We start from the raw sequence: 27,296 nt of genomic DNA on the forward strand, positions 1-27,296 counted from the left end.
ATCACCAGACAGTCTAGGAGGTATGTATACCTAGGATGCAACTGTTGTTGCCACAAAGCTTACCACATGGCAGTACCAGACACTGGGGGCAGAGAGCAGCCCAGGGTGTGGGGGAGATCAAGCCACTAAGCATTCAAACTCTATGCAAGATAGTCACAGTGCCCTCTTGTGCTTAATGGAAGAAAGAATTTGTTCATCCAAGAAGCAGGACAGGCCTTTCAAGTACCACTTCCAAGCCAATTAGCCTACCTGACAAGACAATTTAGGTTGCTTGAGTATCACAGCTTGATGCACACTAATATCCTAAACAACAGTTGAGAGGACTGCAAAATCCTGCAGAATTTAAGAATTTCCAGGCAAGATTCACAAAGGTACTTATTTGGTGCAAAGAACACAACCAGTCTTAGTGCCTAAGTGACCTAGAACCACACTAATCCAATGAACCATGATCCAAAAGCTCCAGTCACAGCACATAAACGGTTATCTTGTTCAGAGTTGCTAGGTACCAAAATCGTCACTTCACATCCACCAGCAGCGTGTCTGGACGGTCTCAAGACCACGCTCACTCCCATCTGTAAATATGGACAGTCTTCTCAGTTAAGGTGGCCAAAAAGCTGCTCTGATTCGCTTCAAATGGGCAGATGTCCAAGACAGGCTGATCCGTCTTCAGGTTCTGCAGCAGCAGGCCACTGCCAGCATTCCACAGCTTAAAAACCAGACAGACACAGGGTCAGCAGTTAGTCGGCCCAGGTGGGGAGTAACTGTCTCTAACCATAACACTGCACAAGACTAGCACACCCTAGGTAGGCCCGAAAAGCAAGCCAAGGACTCATTTCTTTCATCTACGTGCTAGAAGTCTTGTAAAATACTGTCCCTTCTAGAGACATAAGAGCCAATGAAACAAGGCCACTGTCTTTATCCTCATAGAACATATATTTAATAAATTTATCTTCATTATGTGTGTCTATGTGGAGTACCCATGGAAAGATGTGCTCTCCTGGAATGGAAATTATAGCTGGCTGTAAGCAACGTAATTTAGGTGTTGGGTGCATCCTCTGGAAGGAGAGCACCCTCCTAACTGCCAAGCCACCTCTCCAGCAATGGAACATACATCCCAGCAACGGCATTGTTTTCTAAAGGTTTATTACAAGAAACATTTGTAAAGTATCAAAAATAGGGCTGGTAAGGTGGCTCAGTGAGAAGAGAAACTTGCCATGCAAGCCTAATGAGTTAGGTGCCCAAAATGAGTTAAATGCCAAAGGTGGAAGGAGAACCAAGTCTACAGAGCTGTTCTCTGACCTCTCTACCAGTGCAGTGTAGCACGTCTCCAACGTCGTAAGCTCAAGTTTTAGGAAACTGAGGTATGCCTTTAACTGCAGCACCCTGGTTCAAAAAATATACTGAAATAGCAAAAATGGTACGATAAACTGCCATCACGCTGGCTGGCTGGTGATTACCTACCTACCTACCTACCTACCTATCTGTCTATCTATCTTTCCTTTTTTGAGATCAGGTCTTACTGTGGAGCCCTGGATGGCCCGAGTTTCACTATGTAAACCATGCCGGCTAATTTAGCGATCTGTCTGCCTCTGCCGCACCTCCCAAGTGCTAGACTACGGGTATGTGCGGCCTTGCTTGGCTTTTTACATGAGTACTAGGGATCTGAACTCAGGCCTCCATGCCTTCATGGCAGGCACTTTACACTTTACCAAATGAGTCATCTTCCCAGCCTTCATAAGTAAACTCTGATACGTCTTAGCAATCCTGTTTTTCTCCCTTTATTTGTGCTGTTACTCCACACTGTTTAACACCTTTGGTGCAGTCACTACATACCAGTGATAGTCTTTGTGTGTGCACGTGTCTATATTTATATGTGTGCCCCTGTATGTGCATTTGGAAACCTCAGGAGAGTATTGGTGTTACTTCATACAGGCAAGAGCCTTACGATTGGGCTAGGCCTTCAAACCCCAAACTACTTTTAAAAATAAAATAAAAAATAAGGCTCACCAAGGCAGAGTTTGATGCTTCATCCCCAGTACATACTAGGATACTGCCATTGTTATCTGGGCTTTGGAAGATGGCATTTTTGGTCAATAGTTTGCAAGTGGGTCCCCCAAGGAATGTTTGCACAGGAAGGCAGGAACAGACTGGCTCTCCAGCATCATCCAGCTTGTAAGACATCTCCAATAGCACAGTTCGTATGGTGTTGTGGCTTTTATCTATTGAGACAGAGATATCAGTGTTACCTCGTGGAGAAGATACAATCGAACTTTACTTACGACCTAGCTGAGCAGAAAGCCAATTATATTAAACCACAAGACCTACAAAACAAACAGCAATATAGCACAAACAAAACCCAAAAGCCTGGGCTAGAAGGAAGGGAGCTCTCTGCAATAGGTTTTCCTACTACAGAAACAGCTAAGAAAGCACTGGTTTTGCACATCACTGAAACATCCCAGGGAATTTATTTTTCAATTATTGTAGTGGTATTTCTCCTTCTTCCACTGAGGACTTCATTAGCTAGTTATCACTAAAGTAGAGTCATACCTAAGGTACTTCTAAGAGACAGACAAAAGATGAGAGACAAAATGGGACACCTCCCACCCAGCTTTCCATGTAAGTTATAGCATGATTTGGTAAGAACCAAAGGCCAGAAGCAATTGAAAGTTTCCCATATAGAGCAAATGTACAAGGATGAGCTGTACCACAAATGGGCACTCTGATGGTCAATGTGACAGACAAACCTGACAATCTATCTGTCATATATTAAACAACACATTCCAAAATTGCCAACTACAACGCACGATGGTTGACATTAGTCATAGAAACAAGTTCCCCCATTCATGTTTGTTCCCTCTCTCCCTCACCCGTCCCCCTCCCCTTCGAGACAGAGTTTCTCTGTGTAGCCTTGACTATCCTGGAACTCACAGAGATCTGCCTGTTTCTGCCTCCCTGTGTGCTGGGAATAAAGGCCTGGCTCATGTTTTCTTTATACTAGCTAATTCCCCCCTCCCACCAGAAAGCTTAAGGGACAATGCCCATAGGCCTTAATAAAGACAGTCCTACAAGCCCCTTTTTTTCCCCACTCCATCTACTGACTGAGCATATATACTCCAGGTGGCTCCTCCTTTTTCCCATGGGCCCCACAGAGCATGGTACCCTCTTTTCCCCAGAGTAAACTTGCTTTTGTTATGCTGCCTGTGTCTTGCCTGAACCTATCCTCTGATCTGGTTGGGGCTCTTTCAGACAGTAGCTGTCTGCCAGTATAAACAAATTTTATGTGAGAGAGAGACTATTTACAGCTGAGAACTTAAGATGTTAGGTGCCCGCCAGAACAAAGACAAGCCTAGTGAACCACAGGCAAGCATTGCTACATATCCAGAATCTGATCAGTGCAGGGCCAGAGTTCATAGCTACTCAACTAAGACCCCCAAGACCAAGGTAAAAAGGTAAACCCTCACCAAACTGACCATCAGTGTGGCTCAGCTGTTCAGAGTTCTGCCATGGATTTGGGTGCAGCATAGTTCAGCTGCCTAGAGTCCACAGACCATGGGTGTCAGTCTTACTTAGCCTTGCTGGACTCAGATATGGAACAATTAAGAACTGGTATTAGGCTGTTTCCACCTGGACCCTTTTCTTAGGTGAAGTGAGGGGAGATGAGGTGATCTGAGGCGATGAAGTGGACTGAGAACACACAGCCTCATTCTACTACTGTTTGAGGACACACAGGATGCTGGAGTGGTTGGTTCACTTCCACAAGCACACGGCAGAAAGTTCAAACAGTAGGGAAAAGGCTCTATGGAGGAAACGGGACCCATCATCTTGGCTGTAGCACCAAGAGCTGCAACACAGCCCGTCGGCCTCAGAGGCTTACCAAAGCCACCTAGGGCCTCTGTCCCACAATGCCCCTCAGCCCCGACCACCAAAACAGCAGTGCCCTTAGAACTCACCAGGCCTGTAAGTCACAAGGCAGTGTCGGCTGCTGCTCTCTGTCTGAAAGTCTACAAAGCCCCCTGGCTCCAGGGACAACACATGAGGCTTATGGGAAAAGTCTGTTTTTAGCTCCCAGAAGGAGGCATTCTCCAAGGTTCCAGCCAGCACCCCACCATAAGGAAATGCAGCCACCGCAGCTCTGGGTAAGTATGACAGGGACACCAGAGGGCATCTGAAGGCAGAAAAAGAAAGCATGACATACATTCCAAATCCAACACTTGGCCACTCCAGACCTCATGACCAGGAGACCCGGGCCACATTTCCATCTCAATAAAAGTCAAACAGAAAGCTGAGTATCCTCCTGGGCCCTCTAAAAGACAACTAACCATCTCTATAGGAGAAACAAAGAGGAAATACACATAATAGTCTGTATGGACCCGGCTGCATTGGCGTATGCCTGCAATCCCAACACTCAGGGAGGCAGACAGAGGCAGGCAGATCTGAGTTGGAGACCAGCCTGGTCTACAAAGTGAGTCCAGGACAGCCAAGGCTACACAGAGACACCCTGGCTCGAAAAACAAGCAAAAAACCAAAACCAAAACAAAACAAAAAAAACCAAAAAAACCCTGCCAAATTCAAAAATCTCCATCTACTTGCATCAGGATACATCAGATGCTCCTAAAGAAAACCCTATAATAAAAACATAGTCTAAAAGCAAACCATATTTTAACTCAGAGAATGATTTCTCTAAACTAATAATAACCCTTCTCCTTCAGCCCCATAAGTTCTGGGAATAACAGATATAAGCCACCAGACCTTTTTTTTTTTTTTTTTAATTATTTTTTATATTTTTATTTATTCTGTTCTGTTGGTTTTTTGAGACAGGGCTTCTCTGTATATCCTTGGCTATCCTGGAACTGGCTCTGTAGAGCAGAGACAGGTGGATTGCTGTGAGTTCAAGGCCAGCCTGGTCTACAAAAGTGAGTCCAGGACAGCCAAGGCTACACATAAAAATCCTGTCTCGAGAAAGAAAGAAAGAAAGAAAGAAAGAAAGAAAGAAAGAAAGAAAGAAAGAAAGAAGGAAAGAAAGAAAGAAAGAAAGGAAGAAAGAGAGAACAATAACAAAAAACCCAAACCCAAATAAAAATAAACAAATCAATAAATCTTAAAAAAAAAAAAAGGGGGGGGGCTTTCCACCATTGCTTAGCCAAAAAGAAAAAGAAAAAAAAGAAAAGCCAGGCAATTGTGGCACACACCTTTAATCCCAGCACTTGGGAGGCAGAGGCAGGCGGATCACTGTGAGTTCAAGGTCACACAGAGAAACCCTGCCTTGAAAATCCAAAAAAATTATTGCTTTTTTTCCTCCCCCCGGTCTTTAAAGGCAGGGTTTCTCTGTGTAGCCTTGGCTGTCCTGAACTCACTTTTAAGGCTGGCCTCACAGAGATCCACCTACCTCTGCCTCCCTGAGTCCTGGGATTATAAGTATGTGCCAGGAACTCAGATGTCTGAGTTTTTTCAAGACGGGTTTCTCTGTGTAGCCCTCCAACTCAAGAGATCAGCTTTGTCTCTGCCTCTTGAGTGTGGGTGGGATTAAAAGGCGTGCAACACCATGCCTGGCTTTGGTTATATTTTCTAAATTTCCTTCTGCAAGTTTATGATCAATATTATATGCTAAGATACCTTTCACAAATATCATACTACCAGCCATGTTCCTATCAATTTGATTATCTAACAGCTATCAAACATTTTTTTATTTTTGTTTTTCAAGACAGGGTTTCTCTGTGTAGCTCTGACTGTCCTGGAACTCAAGAGATCTGCCTGCCTCCCCAACACTGGGATTAAACGTGTGCACTAGAACACTAGCCTTAAATTCTATTGACTGGGAAGTAAGGAAGTACCAGATATTATATTGCTGATCAATTGTGGACACACTCTAAGGAAAGAACTAATATTTGACGCCAGCCTGGTCTACAGAGTGAGTTCCAGGACAGCCATGTCTCAGGGGAAAAAAAAAGAAAAGAAAGAGAAATGCTATAACCCACATATAAATGAGGCCTTCTCGTACCTGGCCTTCTGAGGAACTAACTCCTGTACATAGGCATTTGTGTTCCGTAAGTCATATATCAGAATTGAACCATTGGCCAGTCCAGCATAGATGTAATTGCTTTCATCAAGGCACCAGCAACAGCTCCAGACAGGACGTCCTGTATTGTAAGTCTGTACCACAGTATTTGTTTCCAGGCTGTGAAGTTATAAGAGATTTTTGCCATTATACATTAAGAAAATCATGTACACATTAGTGATAACATTTAATAATAATTAAAAAAAAAACTTATATATATATATATATCTTTTTGAGACAGGGTTTCTCTGTATAGCCTTGGCTATCCTGGACTCACTTTGTAGATCAGGCTGGCCTCGAACTCACAGCGATCCGCCTGCCTCTGCCTCCCGAGTACTGGGACTAAAGGCGTGCGCCACCACTGTCTAGCATAATGAGATATTTTTAAAAGTACTATTTATTAAGAACATATCTACAACCCAAACTATCTTGATTTCAAATTTCCTCTGGGAATTACATGGTTCTCAAGTCCATGCTTTAGGATTTGCAGACTGAATTCTTGATTTATAATGAAGTAAAAGGGTAAGCTGAAGGAATATATAAATGATACATTCATCTCTCCACTGAATTACTTTCTCTGTAATTCAGACAACCAGTAAACAATGCAAGAAAGTACACACTAAGGAAGAACACACCCACCCAGAAGTAGCCATTAACAACATACCCCTGCCACACACACTTTTTGTGGTGCTGGGCAATGAACCTAGGAAGTAAGGCTTGGTAGGCAAGCATCACCGCTGAGCTACACCATCTGCTCCTCCCTGGTAGGCAGGCATCACCGCTGAGCTACACCTCCTGCTCCTCCCTGGTAGGCAGGCATCACCGCTGAGCTACACCTCCTGCTCCTCCCTGGTAGGCAGGCATCACCGCTGAGCTACACCTCCTGCTCCTCCCTGGTAGGCAGGCATCACCGCTGAGCTACATCTCCTGCTCCTCCTCGCCTTTACTTGTGTTTTGAGACGGGGTTTCACTGTGGAGCCCTGACTGGCCTAGAACTCTGCAAGCAGACAAGACTGGCTTTAGACTCAGTGATCCTTCCGCTTTTGCCTCCCAAGTGCTTGGGTCAAAGAAGTGAGCCACAATGTCTGCCACCTTTAAAAATCTTTAATTATACAATTATTGTTTTTAGTAAGTATGGGTGTTTGACCACATATAAGTCCGTGTACTATATGAGAACCCTTCCTGAGGAGGCCAGAAAGGGTTTCAGATCTCCTAGAACTGGAGTTACGACAGTTGTAAGCTGCCATGTGGGTGTTAGGGACAAAACCCAGGACCTTGGGAAGGGCGGCCAGTGCTTCTAACTACCAAGTCATCTCTCCAGCATGCCCCCTCCCATTTTAAGAAAGTTTTATTTGTGCACGTGTATGCATAGGTGCCCTAGGAGGCCAGAAGAAGGTATTAGATCCCCTGAAACTGGTCTGTAAGCTGCCTGATGTTGAGTGCTAGGAACTCAACTTCTACCCTCTGAAGACCAGCAAGCTTTCTCTCCCCCTCTACCCCTCCCCCGATTTATTTATTATGTATACAGTGCTCTGCCAGCATGTACACCTGCATACCAGAAGAAGGAAGAAGAGGGAAGGAGATCTCATGATAGATGGTTGTGAGCCACCATGTGGTTGCAGGGAATTGAACTCAAGACCTATAGAAGAGTAGCCGGTGCCACCATGCCCAGCCTCCAGCAAGCTTTCTTAACCACTGAGCCATCTCTTTAGCGCACATTCTCACCCTCATAAAAAAAAAAAAGTTGTGTATGTGTGTATGAGAACGCAGATGCACGCACACCAGTGTGTGTGTGTGTGTGTGTATGTGTGTGTGTAGAACTCAAAAGACAACTTTTTAAGCCGGGCGTGGTGGCGCACGCCTTTAATCCCAGCACTTGGGAGGCAGAGGCAGGCGGATCGATGTGAGTTCGAGGCCAGCCTGGTCTACAAAGTGAGTCCAGGACAGCCAAGGCTACACAGAGAAATCCTGTCTCGAAAAACCAAAACCAAAAAAACCAAACAACAACAAAAAAAAGACAACTTTTTGGAGTAGTTTTCTCTCCCAATCATGGTTCAAACATCACGTTTCTGCCCCAACTTTTAAACATACATGTACATGTGTTGACAAATGAAATTCAGGTTGGCTCAAATTCTCGAGTGGCTTAGGCTGCCTTGACTGACCCTCCTTCCTCTCCTGCACTGCACCTCACTTGACTCTATTGACCTTTTCGTTTGTTTTGTATTGAAGTATACCTCCCCATTCAGCATCTATGAACATATAACACAATGCTATACTGAAAACTGGGCCAAAATTAATCTGAAACTTTCTTCATGGTTCCCAAAACTCAGAATGCCGTGCTTATCACCCCTGTGTTCTACCATGAATTTTACACATCCCTACCATTAAAGATTTTTTTGGGGGGTGGGTGGGGGTTTGGACACAGGATTTCACTGTGTAACCCTGGCTGTCCTGGAACTCACTCTCTAAACAGGCTGGCCACAAACTCAGAGATCTGCCAGCCTCTGCCTTAAAGGCATGTACTATCACTGCCCAACTCAGGTGGATCACTGTGAGTTCCAGGCCAGCCTGGTCTACAAAGTGAGTCCAAGGACAGCCAGGGCTGTTACACAGAGAAACGCTGTCTTGGAAAAAACAAACAAAAAAGAATTAATTTTTAAAATTCCAACACCCCCCCCCCCCCCCCGCAAACAGGGTTTCTCTGTGTAGCCTTTGCTGTCCTGGACTCACTTTGTAGACCTGGATGGCCTTGAGAACTCACAGTGATCCACCTGCCTCTGCCTTCCAAATGCAAAAAAAAAAAAAACAAAACCCAGAATTGTTAATGAGTCAAAAGGAATAGGAAGCTAGCTCCAAAACAACAGGTCACACTCGGGTCTGGTTTACATTACTAACTGTCCAGGAGACAGACATGGAATAAGTAGTCCTGACCTGTCATGGCAATTCTATGGTATGAGGCAGCAACGATCCCCCCACATTATCATCCCAAGATCTACAGAACATTGCTCTTATCCAAACAGTTTGGTGTGTACTTTTAAAACATGGGTCAGCGGTTAAGAGCACTCACTGTTCTTGGAGAGGGTCTGCATTCAGTTCCTAGCATTTACATGGGACCTATCAGCCATCTGTAAGCCCAGTTCAGTTCCAGAGGGCCTGATACTCTCTTCTGGCCTCTGCACGCAGGTGGTGCACAGTATACACGAAGGCAAAACATCCATACACTTATAAGGAGTCCCCTTGACTCACTTACCTGGTCAGTTTAATAGTGCTGTCAAGGGACGCAGAGAGCAGCAAGCCTTTAGATTGACTGTTGAAAGCTAATCCACGGATCTGCTTGCTATGCATAGGAATATACTGACTGCTTTTCATGTTGGCAGTACTCAACATCTTAACACCAAAGCCTGCCAAATAAGAGATAAGATAGGTTCAGAAAAATAAAACTATCTGTAATTAGCACCTTTGCTTAGCTTTCTTGGGATCCAAGCTTCAAGAAAACAGCTAGTCAGATAATGAAAACAAATATTTCCCAGAGTTAAACCTTTCTTTCCACCCCCAACCCCGACCCCTCAAGAGAGAGTTTCTTTATGTAACAGCCCTAGCTGTCCTGGACTTGCTTTGTAGAGCTAGCCTCAAACTTACAAAGATCCTCCTGCTTCTGCCTCCCAAGTGCTGGGATTAAAGGCGTGCGGCACCACGCCCAGCTCTTCAGAATACCATGCTTACCAGCCAAGTGTTCTACTGCTGAGTTACATATCCCTACCTTTAAAGATCTTGTTTTTGTTTCTGTTTTCTTTTTGGACACAGGGCTTCACTCTGTAGCCCTGGCTGTTCTGGAACTTGTTCTGTAGACCAGGCTGGCTCTGAACTCAGAAATCTGCCTGCCTCTGCCTTGACTGCTAGGATAAAGGCATGTGCCACCAAAATTATCAAAAACAAAACCCATTTCAAATATCCACCAACAGATAAACAAATCTACCATACATACAAATGAAATACCACCCAGCAACAAGCTATCAGTTTATATAAAAATAGGGATCTTAAAAACAAAATGAAAAACAAACAAACAAACAAAAATGAAAGCATATGCTGCATGATGACACATAGCTCTAGAACACGCAGTGACAAAAGGCGGGTCAGTGGTTACCTATGAGTGAGTAGAAGGGAAAAAGATAGGCAAAAGAGATTATAAATTTGTACAATTTCACTTTATGACAGTTATACTTTAGTAAAGCTGTTGAGACAGTTGACGTGAGGCCAGCCTGGTCTACACAGCAAGACCCAGTCTCAAATAGCCAAAATAAGCTTGGGAGGCTAAGGCAAGCGGATTGCTGTGAGTTCAAGGACAGCCTGGTCTACAAAGTAAGTCCAACATAGTGAAAGCTATACAAAGAAACCCTGTCTCAAAAAACCAAAAACAAACAAACAAACAAAACCCAAAACAAACAACAAAAAAACCCCAAAACAATAAAACTAGAGCTTGACATCATAGTTTCTCCCTCCCAAGTGCTGGGATTGAAGGCATGTACCGCCACTGCCCAGCTCAAGCTCCATTTTTAAGATTTATTTTATATTTATGCTTGGCTGCATGTATGATGTGGACCACGTGCACACCTGTGCCCCCAAGCCAGAGAAAGGGTGGCAAAGCCTCTGGATCTGGAGTTACGGGTTGTAGTGGCTGTAAGCTACCATGTGGGTGGCTTCAAATTAAACCCAGGTCCCCTGGAAGAACAGTTAGTGAACTTGACTCCCCTTAACCATCTCTCCAGCCATTGTTTTATTGTTTGTGTGTTTGATTCTGTGTGGCTATATGTATGCACATGAATGTGGGTACCCATGGCAGCCAGAAGAGGCATTAGATTCCACGGAGCTGGAACTGGAGTTAAAAGTGGTTGTGAACCACCTAGCATGATGCTAAGCTTTGAACTATCGAACTTCAAAAAAGTACCACTTTCATGTCTAAAAGAGCAACAAGTGCTCTTAATCACTGAGTCATCTCTTCAGCTCTCCATTAAGATACATTAATAAAATGATTACTATACTCCTGAAATCCTCTTATTTGCATATATATATATATATATATATATATATATTTTTTTTTTTTTTTTTAAATCTGAATTAACCTCTAGGATAGTTCTACAAATCACTGCAAATGAATCTGTCTATAAGGTAAATGGCATACACAGGGACTATTTTTCTCCTTGGACTACACCAGTGACAACTGACACTTCCATGTACCTCCTTTCTCACATTAACATGGTTACTGATATCAATAATTTGCTAAATAAAAGCAAAAGACACAGAATTTTTTTTTTTAACAAAGGGCAATAGGCAGTGATTACAGTATGATTTAGTATGATTACAGAGACATTTTCTGTTTGTTTGAAACAGGGTCTTACTATGTAGACCACAACAGTGGCCTCAAACTTGCACCTCAACCTCCTGAATGCTGGGACAACTGTGTGCCAACAGACCAAGCTACGAAAGACGCATTTTGTTTGCCTGTTTTGAGACAGGGTCTCTTTATGTAGCCCAACTCTACTGGAACCTGGCTCCAGGTTCCCTGGCCTGGAACTGTTTACAACTGCCTCTCAGGTGCTGGGATTAAAGGCATGTGCCACAATGCCAAGCTTTGAAAGACATCTTTGGAGCACCTGAAGTACTTGCACTAAATTAATAGAGAACTGACAGAAAAAAAGGGAGCTGGTAGCTTGTTACCAGTGTTTAACCACCATTGAGTCCAAGATTCCTCAAAAGGGGAAGAAAATAGTCTAACAACGAACATAAAAGACGAGGTTCTACACTGTTTACCTGGAAGGAAGGACGCCTGAGGAGAAGGCTGTGACACCACCAGGCAGCTCAAACCATCACAGTACGCCATGATTCTGCAGTTTCCTGCCTGAGACACTGTGAAGGTTTTATGGAAGTGGTATTTGTGTTGGCTCTGGCTGAGGGGTAAGCAGTTCTTGTATCGTGCTTGGGAGCTCCCACACGGTGTTTCAGCTTTATTCTCATGCTGCATAACAAGGGCTTCCAAGTCCTACAATGAAAAAAGACTAGGTACATTAAAGCTTTTTATTTTTCTTTTTGGTTCTTGGGTTTTGGTTTTGGTTTTGGAGACAGGGTTTCTCTGTGTAGCCCTGGCTGACCTGAAACTCACTCTGTAGACCAGGCTGGCCTTGAACGCAGTGATCCCTCTGCTTCTCCCTGCTGTTATGCCTCCCACCTGCTATGATTAAAGGTGTGAACCACAGGAGGGTATAGTGGCCCACGCTTGTAATCCCAGCACTCACTCAGGAGGCAAAAGCAGGTGGATTGCTATGAGTTCGAGGACAGCCTAGTCTACAAAAAGTGTCCAGACAGCCAAGGCTACACAGAGAAACCCTGTCTAAAAAAAACAAATAAACAAAACAACAATAACAACAAAAGGTATGTGTCACCACTGCCCAACAAAAATGATTTCTTGTAAAAGATTTCTTGTCAATCATAAAAATGTTACCATGAATCTTAAAGAACTGGATTTCAGAGTATTTCACAAGTAATTGGAAGAAAGTATGCAGAGAATTATCAAATATTGGGGTCAAGAAGTCTTTAATGGTTGCAATGTGTGAAGCCCTCATAGACTGCATAAAGGTATGGATGGGTTTTGGGCTAATATCCTATCATTGAGATAAACCTAGGTAACAGTTAGATCCCTCTTCAATTGCCCATCTCTTTAACTATGATTCTATAAGTTTCTTGAATTAGAAAGGAAAAACTCACCTGGACACGGCTATTGAGTTTATTGCATTTATCAACGAGGGCCTGAAGTTGGAGCCGGCACCGCGCAGATTCTATCTCAGCCTGCTTCCTGAGCACTTGCTCATTCAGTAAGTCACTAGAAGGGAAAAGCCAGGGGCAGATAAGTATGAGGAAAGCTACAGAAGACTTCCCAGCAAGCTGGCATAGTAAGTTTATATTGTGATATACATCCTTTACTGTAATTATGTCATGGCACTATAATGAAGTTCAAAATGATCTCTCTAGTGTCATGTGGAACCAAACAGCCAGCCCACTAGGATGTGGTGTTAAAAGCAAGCAATGGAAGCCAGACATTTGATTTCTACTATAGAATGGAGACTAAAAATAGCATACAAAAATGAGGAAAACAACCAATTCACTATGTGAGCTAAGGCAAATTATAAGATTAAACTCAAATGTTAAAAGATTTTTCTATTGGAGTAAGAAACTATTGTTAGTTGTGACAAAGTATGCAAATTAACAACCAAATTAACAGAACTAAAAAGGCTAAAGCTTAAAAAGACAAGGAAGTTTACACTAAGCAAATGCTAACAAAAGGCCAATTACAATAAAAGCAAAATGCACAAAGAAAAAAAGATATAAAAACTAGAATAACAAAGCCAGGCATGGTGGTGCACACCTTTAATCCCAGCATTCAAGGAGGCAGAGGCAGGCAGATCGCTGTGAGTTCGAGGCCAGCCTGGTCTACAAAGTGAGTTCCAGGACAGCCAGCCAGGGCTACATAGAGAGACCCTGTCTCAAAAAACCAAAACCAAATCAAACATACAGACTCCTAGAATGACAATTCTGCCCTTATTTATTTCATAAGAAATTAAAAAAGAATCCCAAACAATTACAGTTCAACTAGACTGATGGCATTAAGCCAAAGAAAGTGAGATTAGGGCTGGAGAGATGGCTCAGAGGTTGAGAGCACTGGTGGCTCACAACCATCTGTAGTGAGATCTGGTGTCCTCTTCTGGTGTATAGGTATGCACGCGGGAGAGCACTGTATACATAATAAATAAATAAATCTTAAAAAAAGAAAGAAAGAAAGAAAGTGAGATTAGCCAAAATATGGTGGCCTATGCACGTAATGCCAGTAACTAAGGAGAGGATGAGGCATGCACACTCAGAAATTAAGAGTCATTCCTGGGTAACAGAGATTCTAACCCAAAACAAAGACAGCAAAAGTGCCTAAGAGGTCTGGAAATAAGGGCTGGGGAGGTGGCTCAGAGGTTAAGAACATTGACTGCTCTTCCAGAGGTCCTGCGTTCAATACCCAGCAACCACATGGTGGCTTACAACCACATCTTCTGGCGTGCAGGCATACATGCAGGCATAACACTGTATATATAATAAATAATGAGGGTTGAGTTTCCAGGTCCCACATGGCAGCTCACACTTGTCTAGAACTCCAGTTCCAGAGGATCTGATGCCCTCTTTTGTCCTTTGACAACACCAAGCATACACTAGTGCACAGATATTCATGCTGGCCCCCGCCCCATGCACATTAAATAATCTTTAAAAGAAAGGTCGGGGGATTTCAAGTTATCTTTGTCTACCAGGAGCAAGGCCAGCTGGACTACATGAGACCATGTCTCAAAACAGGGTTTCTCTGTGTAGCCTTGGCTGTCCTAGACTCACTCTGTAGACCAGGCAGGCCTTGAACTCACAGAGATTCGCCTGCCTCTGCCTCGCAAGTGCTGGGATTAAAGGCGTGCAAACCATGCCCAGCTCCAAACAAAGCTATTTGAAGAGAAGAGTGACACAGAATTAAAAAACAGAACTACCAAGAAATGTGCCAAGCCAAATATGATGGTGTGCACAGGTAGCACTTGGGAGACTAAGGCAGAAGGATCATTTGGCAGTTCCAAGCCAACCTGGGATAAGAGTACAACTTTCTCAAAATTCAAAATACAAACTAACAAAAAATATGTTGAATCTTTTTTTTCTTTCAGCTTTGGTCTCGTCATCTGAAACTCTTTTATCCCCCAATGCTAAGATGAGACCCAAGACCTTGCACATGTTAAGCAAGTGTTATACCACCAAGCCACTCTTTCTTTCTTTCATTCTTTCTTTTGGAGACCGAGTCTATATAGCCATGACTATTCTAGAATTCTATATAGACCAGGCTGGCTTCAAACTCATAGAGTTCTGCCTGGCTCTGCCTCCTGAGTGCTGGAATTAAAGGCGTGCATCACCAGGTCTAGCTTCCAGCCTCACATTTTTAATGCTGTATATACAAATCATGCAGAAAAAAAACAATTATTGAATTAACAGTGTCTGAGACTGCAACTTCATTGATTCTCACAGATCCCAAGTCAGAAGTTACGTAAAACCCCAGAGCCGTAACAAAAGTAGACTGATAATTTCCTTATCAGATACGCTTACAAAGAAGCAAAGAGATCTGGGCAGTAGTGGTACCCACTTTTAACCCCAGCACTCAGGAGGCAGAGGCAGGAGGATCTCTCTGGGCTTGAGGCATCAGCCTGGACTAGTCAGGGCCACACAGTAAAACCCTGCCTTGAAAGACTAAAATAAAACCAGGTGTGGTGGCGCATGCCTTTAATGCCAGCACTTGGGAGGCAGAGGCCGTGAATTCGAGGCCAGCCTGGTCTACAAAGCAAGTCCAGGACAACCAAGATAATATAGAGAAACCTTGTCTCAAAAAACAAAACAAAACAAATAAACAAACAGAAAATAAAAAAGACAGACAGACTAGAAAAAAATGAAGGAGGAGGAGGAAGAAGAGAGGGAAGAGGAAGCAGCAGCAGCAAGACTGGTTCTCTCCTTCCACTACGTAGGTGCTGGATACTCAGTTTGCTCAGTACTGGAGCAAGTGCTTTGATCCACTGATCTATGTGTCACCAGCCCTTACCGACCTTTTCAGGCGTTCCTGTTCAGTAGTGTCCAAGGCTTTCAGGGTTCGGGCATAAAGGACAACGATGTCACTGTGCTTGGCTTTCTTGTTGCACTAAAGAGTCCAAAGAGACACGATCAATATGGTTCTAGGAATTCTGACTTAACACAGACTCCTTGCTTACAGTCCTTACCTGAGGGCATTTTCGTGTTTGTCCTTTGAGCCACTTAGAAATGCATCTATATCCAAAAAGATGGCCACAGCGTAATGCCGAGAGCCGGTGGTCCCCAGCACTGGTCCACTGGTCCAGACATATAGTGCAAGTCTCCCCTTCTTCGTCATCCATGGAAGGGAGGTTGCTGGGCTTCCGGGGAGACTGCTGGATGAGAAAATGCAAAAACAGTCTTATGTGCAAACTACCAAATCAAATCACACCAGGATTATATAAACCCAAATGAAAAGCTGCAAAGAATGTACAATACCTACTACCGGACACAACCTGACAAAATATACATTGCATACTATATATACTATCTACTTCTGGGAGTGAGGCGGAACCTTATACACATCTTCTACCATCAAGCTACATCCTGGCAACACTGAGTTTTTTGTTTGGTTGGTTTGGTTTTTTTTTCCCCCGAGACATGGTTTCTCTGTATAGCTGTGGCTGTCCTGGACCAGGCTGGCCTCAAACTCAGAGCTGACCATTTGGTACTGGATAACCAATTGGTGTGCTCTTCCCATGGAAGACTATTTCTCCTTCCTATGTATGTATACACACACACACACACACACACACACACACACACACACAATGATTTATTTATATATATATATTTTTTTGGTTTGTTTGTTTTTGTTTCTCAAGACAGGTTTCTCTGTGTAGCCTTCTCTGTGAGTTCCAGGCCAATCTGGTCTACAAAGCAAGTCCAGGACAGCCAAAGTTACACAGAGAAACCCTGTCTCAAAAAAAACCAAACCAAAAAATAAATAAAAAACCAAAAGGGCCTTAGACTGGCATAAATTGCTCTTTGATGATACCAAGCACTAGTGAGGATGTATATTTGCTATCCCTAGATGTCTCAGCATTTGGGAGGCCAAGATAGGAGCACTGCTACAAAGTGACTCCAGGAGAGCCACCAGGGCTACACAGAGAAACCCTGCCTCAGAAAAAAAAAAAAAGTAGTCATATTTGGACAGTAGTGGCCTTGGGAGGCAGAGGCAGGCAGAACAGCCAGAGCTACACAAGGAAACCCTGTGGGGTGGGGTGGGGCTGGGGAGGGAAGCAGTCACTTGTATTTAAAAGGATGTTCAAATTGGATGCGATGGCATATGCATGCAACCCCTTGCACTTAGTAGGCCAAAGACGGAGGACGCTGGGTTAAAAGCCGGGTTAACGTCAGGTAAGACCTTATTTCAAGACAAACCAATGGGGGGAGGGGGTGAGAAGAACATTCATGTTACCTCTTCAGGGGCTGCATCACCTCCTGTGACAGATGTAGCTTCTTGCTCTGCTGAGGTAACTCCTTGTTCTGCCAAGTTGTATCCACAAACGGTAGCATGGACAACATACAAATGATACAAGTTAGGTATGAGAAGCTAAGGGGAGAGCCACACTGTAGCTGTCCACCTGAATTTATAGTATTCCTGAAAAAGGATGCCAACTCCATCTACTGCCCTGTCTCCCAAGTGCTGGGATTTGAAGCGTGCACACCACACCCAGCCCTTGTTTTCTTTTCTCAAGACAGGGCTTTTCTTTGTAGCCCTGGCTGTTCTAGAACTCTGTAGACCAGGTTGACTTTGAACTCAGAGATCAACTCTAGGCCTGTTTCCCAAGTGCTAGCATGAAAGGTATGTGCCACGACTCAGCTGACGTATTTCCTTTACAATACATATCTCCCCCCCCTCACACACACACACACACACACACACACACACACACACACACACACACACACATTTGGGGGGGGGGGGAGGTTTTCTATCCTGTTTATAGAGTATCATTCATTTTGGACAGGAATGAAGACATCTCTGAGGTGTTTACTTTGTTGCTTTCCCCGCTAACAAAAACTGGTTATCTGAAACGGGAGTCTTAAGTAGACCCTTTTTGGGCTAGTGTCAGTATTATCTCTCAGGTTGTATGGATATTTTTGACTACAGCATATTAAGAGGCACTTAAGACCTGGTGGTCTTTTTTGAGATTGAGGATTGATTATTATGGCTAGTTCCATCAATCTTTCAACCTAAGAGTTTTAGAACCTACTTATGATTTTTTGTAAAACTACATATAAATATATATGATATATTTGTGTATATATGGTTTCTTAGACAGGGTCTCACTGGGTGCCCTTGGCTGACCTGGAATTCGCTATGAAGAATATGCTGTCCTAGAACCCACAGAGATCTTATTGCTATCTCCAGAGAGCTAAGTTAAAGGTAAGCAGCACTGTGCTCAGCCTAAATATATAATTTTACTTGAAGTCATAAAATGGTAGTTTCTCTCTTACTACTGCTATATTTATCAGCCAGATTTTTTCTACTTAAAATAGGGGACTGGAGAGCTAGCTCAGCAGTTAAGAGCTTTGAATGACCTAGGTTCAATCTCCAGCACCCAAATGGCAGTTCACAACTGTTCGTAACTCCAGTTCCAGCAGATCTGACACCCTCACACCAATGCATAAAAACAAAACAAAAAATTAAAACAGGATCTGGAGAGATGGCTTAGCAGTTAAAAATATTTACTGATCAGGTATTCAGTTCCAACAGCCACACAGTGGCTCACAACCATTTATGTAACTCTAGCTCAGGAGAATCCAGTGCCCTCTTCTGACCTCCTTGGACAGCCATGTACATGGTACACAGACAAACGTGCAGGCAAAACATGCATAAACATAGAATAAATTTAAAATGCTTTTTAAAAGGAAAAAGATACTGAAAGAACACAATCTATATATTAGTGGGTTTTAAATGTAAACAGGACATCTACTTTAGGGGGATCTCTGTTCACCAACTACTAAATAAAATTCCATTTACACAATATATAACATTATACTAAGACTTGAAAATCACAACTCAAATAGCTGAATTTGTCATTTTTTTCCCTTTGAGACAGTCTTACTATCTAGGCCAAGCTGACCCTGAACTCATACAACCCGTATCGAAACACCCAAATTCATGGCACTACATAGGCACACAAAACTTTTAGATGCACAGTCTACTTTCTCAAATGTACCAAAGCGACTAAGGTAATGCCATCATCATGTCTTGACTCTTTTGTGGTCACCCAGACACTTTTCAGCCTTCTAGCCATGTCTACCTTGGCAACACTTTTGGGACTGTCCATGGTCCAGATATATTGACTAAGATAAAAGACAGTCGTTACAAGGTTACTCCAACCCCTTCTAACACTGATCTAACTGTGGTTTTTGACTTTTAAAGGGAATGTAAAGTGCCATTACAAAGAGACTTGTTGGAACACAAGTCAGAAAATTATGAGTCAAATCAAAATCTTTCAGCGTCACCACAGCCAGTGAGATCTATGTTTTGTGGATTTTAGTTTTATGAATAGAAATCTGGATAAAATACAGACCTGGAATGTCAGCTTCAGGTTCTTCTGCCTGGACAACAACCTCTTCATTCTCTGCAGTGGTGTCACTGTCGGAATCAGTTCCTGAGGTTGGATTCCCAGTCTCTAAGTTATGAGCAGTGGCTGGTACATAAGGCTGAGACCTGCTTACTTGAAAGTAGGCATACACCGGTGTTCTCAATCTGTATGTATATAGAGACTAAAGAATTAACTGGGCGCTGTGGCGCATCCCTGTAATCCCAGTCTGGTCTACAAGGAAAGCCCAGGATAGCCAAGGCTACACAAAGATACCGCCCCCCCCCCACACACACACACAAAAAAAATTACAGTAAAATGGACCATGAATGCAAGAACAACCTATGATGGTGTGAAGGTAGTTCCTAGTTAGTTCAATTTCCAGGCCATTAAATGCTTCCACTGAAAGTTGAGTGAAAACTATAGGGCTGGAGAGATGGCTCAGCAGGTAACAGCCTTGTTTTCACACAGGACCTGGGTTTGGCTCCCAGGGCCCACATGGCAGCTCATAACTATCTGTAACTCCAGTTTTAGGAGCTCTGACGCTTCTCCTGGCTTTGCTGGGTACCAGGCAAACATATGGTACACTTACCACAGGCAAACACTCATGTACTTAGAAAGAAATATAACAGGGCTGGAGAGATAGCTCAGTGGTTATGAGCACTTACTGGTCTTCCAGAGAACCAGGGCTCAGTTCTCTGAAACCAGGTGGCGACTCAAAACCAAGTATAACTCCAATTCGAGGGGATCCAATACCTCTATCTTGCTTGAGTATCTGGGCTCTCATGCACGTACCGATACACAGACCTCCACACAGACACACAATTTAGAATAATAAAAATAAATTCTTGCTGGGCAGTAGTTACTCACGCCTATAATTCCAACACTCGGAGGTAGAGGCAGGCGGATGGATCTACAAAAGTTTGGCCAGCCTGGTCTACAGAGCGAGTTCCAGGACAGCTACAGTGAGTTCCAGCCATGGATACACAGAGAAACTGTCTCAAAAAGATAAACAAACAAACAAACACACACACACACACATATATACATATAAACAAAACTTTTAAAACGCACCACATTAGGCAAATACTGGTAATGTATACTCTCTTTCCTATTCAATCATAGGGTCTTTTAGGGAATGAAGCACCAAACAATCACATCAAGAGGACAGTCTCAGAACCTGCATTGTATTCCAACAGCACCAAGCGCCCCCTGGTGGCTGTCAAATAGTCTATTTTCAAGGCTACCAAGGGCCTGGACAAAGGGATGAGAATAGGAAATACTATACAATGTTCCAAGATTCACTTGCTTTTCTTTATTAATCACACCCTGGATTTCTACAGGAATCTGGTTACTTCTCAGTTATGAAAGCCTGATTTAAATATTACTAGCTCCTTTACTACTCTATAAAGAAAATGTCCTGCAGCCCTTATTCTGCACCCCTCCCCCGCTTGTGTAGCCTTGGCTGCCTCTGGCTCCCAAGGGATGGGATTAAAGGTGTGCAACCACAGCCTGGCATATTCTGGCATTTTGTGGTAATAAGGCTCAGAGTTCCCCAGCTGGATCTCTAGCTCCAATCCTAAAGAATTTCTTAAGAACATTCTGTGTCCCACCTCTGCTATTAGTATTGTTGTTGTTATTACTATTATTATTATTATTATTTTCTGAAACAGAATTTCTCTGTGTAGCCTTGGCTGTCTTGGACTCGCTTTGCAGACCAGGCTGGCCTTGAACTCACAGAGATGCGCCTGCCTCTGCCTCCGGGGTGCTAGGATTACAAGTGTGCGCCACCACGCCTGGCCATCCCCTCCATTCACTATGTAGCCCCAAACACGCTGGCTTTGAACTCAGAGGTCCATCTGTCTCTGCTTCCCAAGCAAGCATCAGCATATCCAGTTTTGTTTTGTTTTTTCCTTCTTTCTTTCTTTTGTTTAAATAGACCAGGTCTCAAAGAACCCTAGCTGGCTTCTAACTTGCTTCTTTAGGGAATCAAATCTAGTGCAAAGAAGGCAAACTCTACCAAGGTAGCTGCAGCTCCTTTAGCTAGGGTTTTTGTTTGTTTGTGGGTTTTTTCCCCTCTTTTGATTTTTTTGAAACAGGGCTTCTCTGTGTAGCCTTAGCTGTCCTGGAAACCTTAGTAGACCAGGCTGGCCTCAAACTCATAGATCCAACTGCCTCTGCCTCTCCGAGTACCAGGATTAAAGGCATGCGCCACCTTGTGGTAAAGGTGTGAGCCATCACCACTAATGGATGAACCAAGCAGGAGGAGTTTGTCAGCTCGCCTCACAGGTCCGTTGGAATGAACACTCCTAATTTTACCCCTCAACTTTGGCCTCTTGGCTAGGTCTAAGGCAGAAGCTGCTCATTTTGGCTTCAGGGAGTCTATCAGGTGAGTCAATGGCAAACACTATAGCGAGAAACTCATCTAAATTTCAGAGATTCAGAAGCCAGCATGGTGGCAGCACTTGAAACTTCAGCACTTGGGAAGTGGAGGCAAGAGGATGTTCCCAGGCTAGCCTGAGCTATAGAGTAAGACTACCTCATTGGGGGAAAAAAAATCACCAAAACGAGCCAGCCAAAACCCCTGCCCAGTGCTGGTGAGATGGCTAGGCAGGCCAATCACTTGACTTTGGCTGGGGACTCACCAAGGTAGAAACTCCAGCAAATTGTCTTCTAACCCCAATTCCATACTGCGACACAAGTGTGCTCATAAACATACACACAAATAAACAACTCTTAAAAAAAAAAAAGGGCCAGGTTTGGTGGTGTCCAACTTTAATCCCAGCACTTGGGAGGCAGAGGCAAGTGTTCCTCTGTGAGTTTGAGGCCAGCCTGGTCTAAAAGTGAGTCCAGGACAGCCAAGGCTACACAAAGAAACCCTGTCTTGAAAAAAAAAAAAAAACAACAGCAAAGCCCCTACCTTCAAATAAAGAACAAAAATATAGTTCAGAAGCCTGAAACAACCAGTCCTAGAAAACTCATGGTTACACAAATTCAGTGTAGAATTTGCTTAAAATATAGTATCAGGGGAAAATGTTTTAGTGTCATTTTCATTTTGTTCCAGAAGCCAAGTGTTTTAAACATCTTTCAACACTTGTTCTATGATCCACGCCCCCACAACAAAATAAAAAATTTTTTGTTTTGATTTTTGAGACAGGGTCTATGTAGACCATGCTAGCTTGCCAAGTGCTAGAATTAAAGGCATGAACTACCATGCCTAGCTTTTAAAAAAAAGGGGGGGGGGGCATGCCACAGCTGGGGAGACAGCCCAGGGGTAAGCCATTTGCCACCCAAGCATAAAGACCAGAGTTCAGTTGGGCGTGGCGGCACACGCCTTTAATCTCAGCACTCAGGAGGCAGAGGCAGGAGGATCACTCTGAGTTCAAGGCCAGCCTGGTCTACAAACCGAGTCCAGGACAGCCAAGGCTACACAGAGAAACCCTGTCTTGACACACACACACACACACACACACACACACACACACAAAAAGACCGGAGTTCAGAGACCCAGGACACATGTAAATGTGGGGAGGGCCACTTGTAATTCATGCAAACTAGGGATTCCCCAGAGCGAACTGTTAGCTAAACTACCCGCTAGGGCGAGTTCTAGGATCAACTGAGAAGCTGCCTCAACACTCATGCCCATAGATGTGTACATGCTCCTGATACATTTGGAAACATTTTTGTTAAAAATAAGATAAAATAAAAGGGGCCAAGCCTCAACAGATATGTTGCTGACAAACTTGCCTCTAGTTTTCAGAGCACATCATTGAAACCTACCTCAAATACGAAATGAAGTAAACAAGGCAAGCACTAATTTTATCTGACGTACCAGGAAGTAGGGATTCTGAACGGTTCACTTTGGTAGCCACTAGGGAGGTAGGGGAGGGTGGTGTGTGCGACCAGAACGGGAGTTTCACCATTCAGAGCGGCATCAATCACATAGCTTTTGTTTTACCTGGCGCCCTCTGGCCTCTGAGATGCTCCAGCTCTCCCTCTCAGGATGGATGCTGCTCTTCTCCTCCTTGTTCTCACTGGTCCCACACTTTGGTCTGAAGGTGGAGGTCTCAGCCACTCCAGCATGTTATGGAGTCTCTGCAGTCCACTGATGAAGTTGTTCATTGAAACTGCAGTTTGGACCGTACGGTTAGCGCCAGATCCCTGATGATGCTCTTCTGACGTTCCAGGGTTGACAACCTCCATATTTTCTTCCATCAAACCAGTGGCTGCTGGTGGCATAGGCTGTAGGGGGGGCAGTCCTCCTTGGCTGCTTGGCATGTCAGCAGGCGCATGCTGAACAAGTGTTCCTCCTTGGCTGTTGGCCAGTTCATCAGGGGCTGGCTGCGGGAGAGGTGCCCCTTGGCTGATGACTTCAGCTGGGGTAGCCCGTTCTGTAGTACCATCTAATGGCACTTGAAGATCACAGTCCATTGCTTCATGAGCCATCACTGGGGATACAGTATTTGTAAAACAGATTAATAAAATACGTTAAAAATGTTATGTAGTTGATACAAGTCTTTCAGAATTTCTGTTTAAGATTCTTTTTAGCAAAATGAAGAGTTTATGGGGCTTTAAAAAACTTTTTTGGTTTTTTTTTTTAAGATTTATTTCTTTACTTATTTATTTATTTATTACTATGTACACAGTGCTCTGCCTGCATATATATTTGCAGGCCAGAGGAGGGCATCAGATCACATTACAGATCACCATGTGGTTTCTGGGAATTGAACTCAGGACCTCTGGAAGAGCAGTCAGTGCTCTTAACCACTGAGCCATCTCTCCGGCCCTTTTTTTTTTTCTGTTTTTGAGACAGGGTTTCTCTTGTAGTCCTGGCTGTCCTAGACTTGCTTTGTAGACCAGGCTGGCCTCCAACTCACAAAGATCCATTCACCTGCCTCTGCCTCCTGAGTGCTGAGGTTAAAGGCATGTGCCTTTATTGTTTGTACAGTATCCAGCCTGCCTGTGTGCCTGCACATCAGAAGACAGCACCAGATCTCACAGCTGCCATGTGGTTGCTGAGAATTGAACTCAGGACCTTTGAAAGAGCAGCCAGTGTGCTAAACCTCTTAGCCATCTCTCTAGCTCCCTCTACCACTACAAAATCTTAAAAGTTAACAAAGCCAGAAATGTTTTGGAGTCAGGCAAATCTCTGTGAGTTCAAGGCCAGCCTGGTCTGGTCTACAGAGCACATTCCATAACAGCCAAAACTACACAGAGAAACCTTGTCTCAAAAAATAAAAACAAAAAAATTTGTTAAAAAGAATAAAGAAAAAATGTTTTGGCAACCAACTCTGAAGCCAGGTGGATCACCATGAATTCAAGTCCAGCCTGAGCTACACAGTAAATTATGGGCAAGCCTGGGCTAAAGAGTAAAACTCCATATTCAAACTATTTACAACAATTTTCTTATAATCATAGTAATCCCCAAATAAAAAGAGCAAAATAATAATGAGGCTTAACTATTGGATTCGAAAGTAATCTCCCAGGAACCCTGCAATTTTGTCACAACCTGCATATAGACATTTGCGAAAACAAACACAATACTGTACATAACAGGTACTATTAATCTTTCATAGCATCAAAAGTGACAAAGGAGACACAGAAATGCCAATTTTTGGTGCTAGGAGGAACAAAATATATTACTCTACTACTTAGCCTCAGCCACCCATCTACTCTCGCCAAGCCACAGAAGACATACCCACAGGAAGACATTTCTGTGTAGCCTTGGCCGTCCTGGACCCACTTTGTAGACACAGCGATCCGACTGACTCAGCCTCCCCAATTGACGGGTTTCTCTGTGTGTATCCATGGCTGTCCTGGAACTCGCTTTGTAGACCAGGCCAGCTTCAAACTCACAGAGACCCACCTGCCTCTGCCTCCAAAACAATAAGACATTTTACACTCGCAGGATAAAATTTAAGTTTGAAAAAACTAAAAGTGAGCCTGGGGGTTGCAGCTTAGTATTAAGCCTAGTATACACAAGGCATTTGCACTGATTCCAACAACAAATTGCAGGAAAGCCATGGCTGCTGGGCTTGGTGATACAGTAACTCCTAGCACCTAGAGGGTGGAGGTAGAGGCACGAGAAGAGTAAACGGGGCTAGACTGAACTACAAAGCAGATTTCCAAACAGCCTGAGCTATTTAGCAATGCCTTATTTTAATAAACTTAGTTAATTAAAAGCTAAATTCCAAGACATAGTAGATCTGAGTAATAAATGTACAGAATTTTTTTTTCTTATTCTAATTTTCAGCATGGCTGGGTATGGGTGGTCCTGGCCTTTAATCCCAGCACTCGGGAGGCAGAGGCAGGTGGATTACTGTGAGTTCGAGTCAGCCTGGTCTACAAAGTCCAGAACAGCCAAGACTAACACAGAGAGACCCTGTCTTGAAAAAGAGAAAAGAAAAAAGAAAAAGAAAGGAAAGAAAAAAGAAAAATTAATTTTCAGCATGGTTCTGTTTTGTAAAATAAAACCTTCCATGGCATGTCTAGAGAGCAACCAGTTCTGATTTCAACTGGAAGGTGACAGCAGTGAATTCCATACAGCACCAACTTTCATAGCTGGTGCTAAATAATACTAACTATCTTCTACTTCTCAAAAACATAAGGAAAAAAGGCCCAAATAAATAAACCAAAACTACAACTAAAAACATGCCAGGAGCTATGCCTTACTAAACTTCTAGTAGACTTCTATAAAAGAATCTATCAACTTTACATTTTTTTTGCAAAGAAAGATATTCTTAAAAATTATGTTCCTCAATACTCAAAAACACACAAACCAACGCTTTTAATAATTTAAGGTAAAAAAGATATGCTTAAAAAATGTTCTTCTAGCTTGGTCTACAAAGCGAGTCCAAGATAGCCAAGTGTGCACAGAGAGGCCCTGTCTAGAAAACAAAATGTTCTTCAATACTCAAGGTCACAAACATGCCTAAGTTACTTCTAGATGCAATCTAGGGACACACAACTGTCCACTCTGAACAATACTTCTTTAGAGGCGGCTGTATAAAGTTTACAGTTAAGTTAGTTCTTCAATCACACGTGGTAGGAAACAGTAAACACACGACCTTTCCCAAATCCTGTGCACAAGACCAGAATTTTGTCTAAAATAACCAGCCACGGGCCCAAGCCTCCTCATCACACAAACGCTAGTCTGATGGATCCGAGACGTGAACGTCACATTTGTTATCTTACTAAGCTTTGAAACACTGGTTTCGATGAACACAGACCGGGAACAGGGTGCTGGGGCGCCATGGGGATTCCGTTTGACATGGGTTCAAATCGAGGCTCTCCCTGTTAGTGTCTGCAGAACCTAAAGTAAGTTTCCAAACCTATCTGTCCAAGTCTGTTCACCCGCAAGAAAAGGGATAAACAGAAAACACTTACGTCACAGGTGCGCTGCAGTGCTGGTGGTAAACTTGAAGTTCTCTTAAACAGCGAGTAACAAGGGCCAGCGAATCGCTGGGGCTCGACCAGCCCGGGAAGCACCCGCAAGGGGCCCGCAAGCGGTGCAAACCGAACCCGGCGGATTCAGCTCCCCCTCTTCCTCCCCCAGGAGCTCGTCCTTTCCGTCTTTTCCTCCCCCGGACGCCCAGACTCCCCGGGACGGAAGGGAGGAGAAGGCTCAGGGTCCTCAGCCCCGGCCGAAGGAGATCGCCCGCAGGCAGCCGACCTCCCTAGGCCCCGCGGGCAGCACGAGCCGAGTGGGGAGCATCCGCATCCAGAGGCCCGAGGCCCGAGGAGAAGCAGGTGCCCGCCTCACCTCAAGTGGCAGGAAGCGATCGGCGGCCCCGACCGCGACTCCCGCCGCCGTTACCGCGCACAACCAGCGCGGGCGCCAAGCAACTCTGGGGGAATCCTGTGGCGCCCAGCTCGAGCCGCGGCTCGGCGAGCTCCTATTGGTCAGCCACCACCGGCGGCGACCAATACCCTCTCTTCTTCTTCCATTGCTAGCCTCCAGCTGAAACAGTGGCGCTCCCATTGGCCAGATTGATACTTACTTG

The 27,296-nt window shown here is 44.0% G+C and overlaps 1 protein-coding gene across 2 annotated transcripts; it reads right to left on the reverse strand.

The window, feature by feature from the left end:
• Nucleotides 1-11: 11 nt before the first annotated feature.
• Rfwd3 (ring finger and WD repeat domain 3) lies at nt 12-27,153 on the reverse strand. Of its 2 annotated transcripts, none has more exons than XM_051168534.1 (13): nt 27,056-27,153; nt 23,252-23,741; nt 19,282-19,460; nt 17,157-17,224; nt 15,886-16,068; nt 15,715-15,806; nt 12,815-12,929; nt 11,864-12,092; nt 9,306-9,456; nt 5,999-6,175; nt 3,951-4,165; nt 2,008-2,219; nt 12-706 (listed from the first exon to the last, which is right to left on the reverse strand). In XM_051168534.1, exons 2-13 carry the CDS (start codon nt 23,737-23,739, stop codon nt 563-565), a joined length of 2,253 nt encoding a protein of 750 aa, XP_051024491.1. In that variant the 5' UTR covers nt 23,740-23,741; nt 27,056-27,153; the 3' UTR covers nt 12-562. The 2 variants fall into 2 exon arrangements, with proteins under 2 accessions (XP_051024491.1, XP_051024490.1); XM_051168533.1 differs by lacking the exon at nt 27,056-27,153 and adding an exon at nt 26,680-26,838.
• Nucleotides 27,154-27,296: the final 143 nt, after the last annotated feature.

Source organism: Acomys russatus, chromosome 26 (genome assembly GCF_903995435.1).
Source record: "Acomys russatus chromosome 26, mAcoRus1.1, whole genome shotgun sequence".
Taxonomy (NCBI): Eukaryota; Metazoa; Chordata; class Mammalia; order Rodentia; family Muridae; genus Acomys; species Acomys russatus.

What these genes read in the sequence shown, in the direction of transcription:
- Rfwd3 (XM_051168534.1), bottom strand. Translation starts at nt 23,739, where the DNA reads ATGGCTCATGAAGCAATGGACTGTGATCTTCAAGTGCCATTAGATGGT. An exon ending in ACCTGAAGCTGACATTCCAG is followed by an intron (nt 17,225 to 19,281) that starts GTCTGTATTTTA and finishes ACAACTTGGCAG; the next exon opens with AACAAGGAGTTACCTCAGCA. An exon ending in AAACACGAAAATGCCCTCAG is followed by an intron (nt 15,807 to 15,885) that starts GTAAGGACTGTA and finishes TGGACTCTTTAG; the next exon opens with TGCAACAAGAAAGCCAAGCA.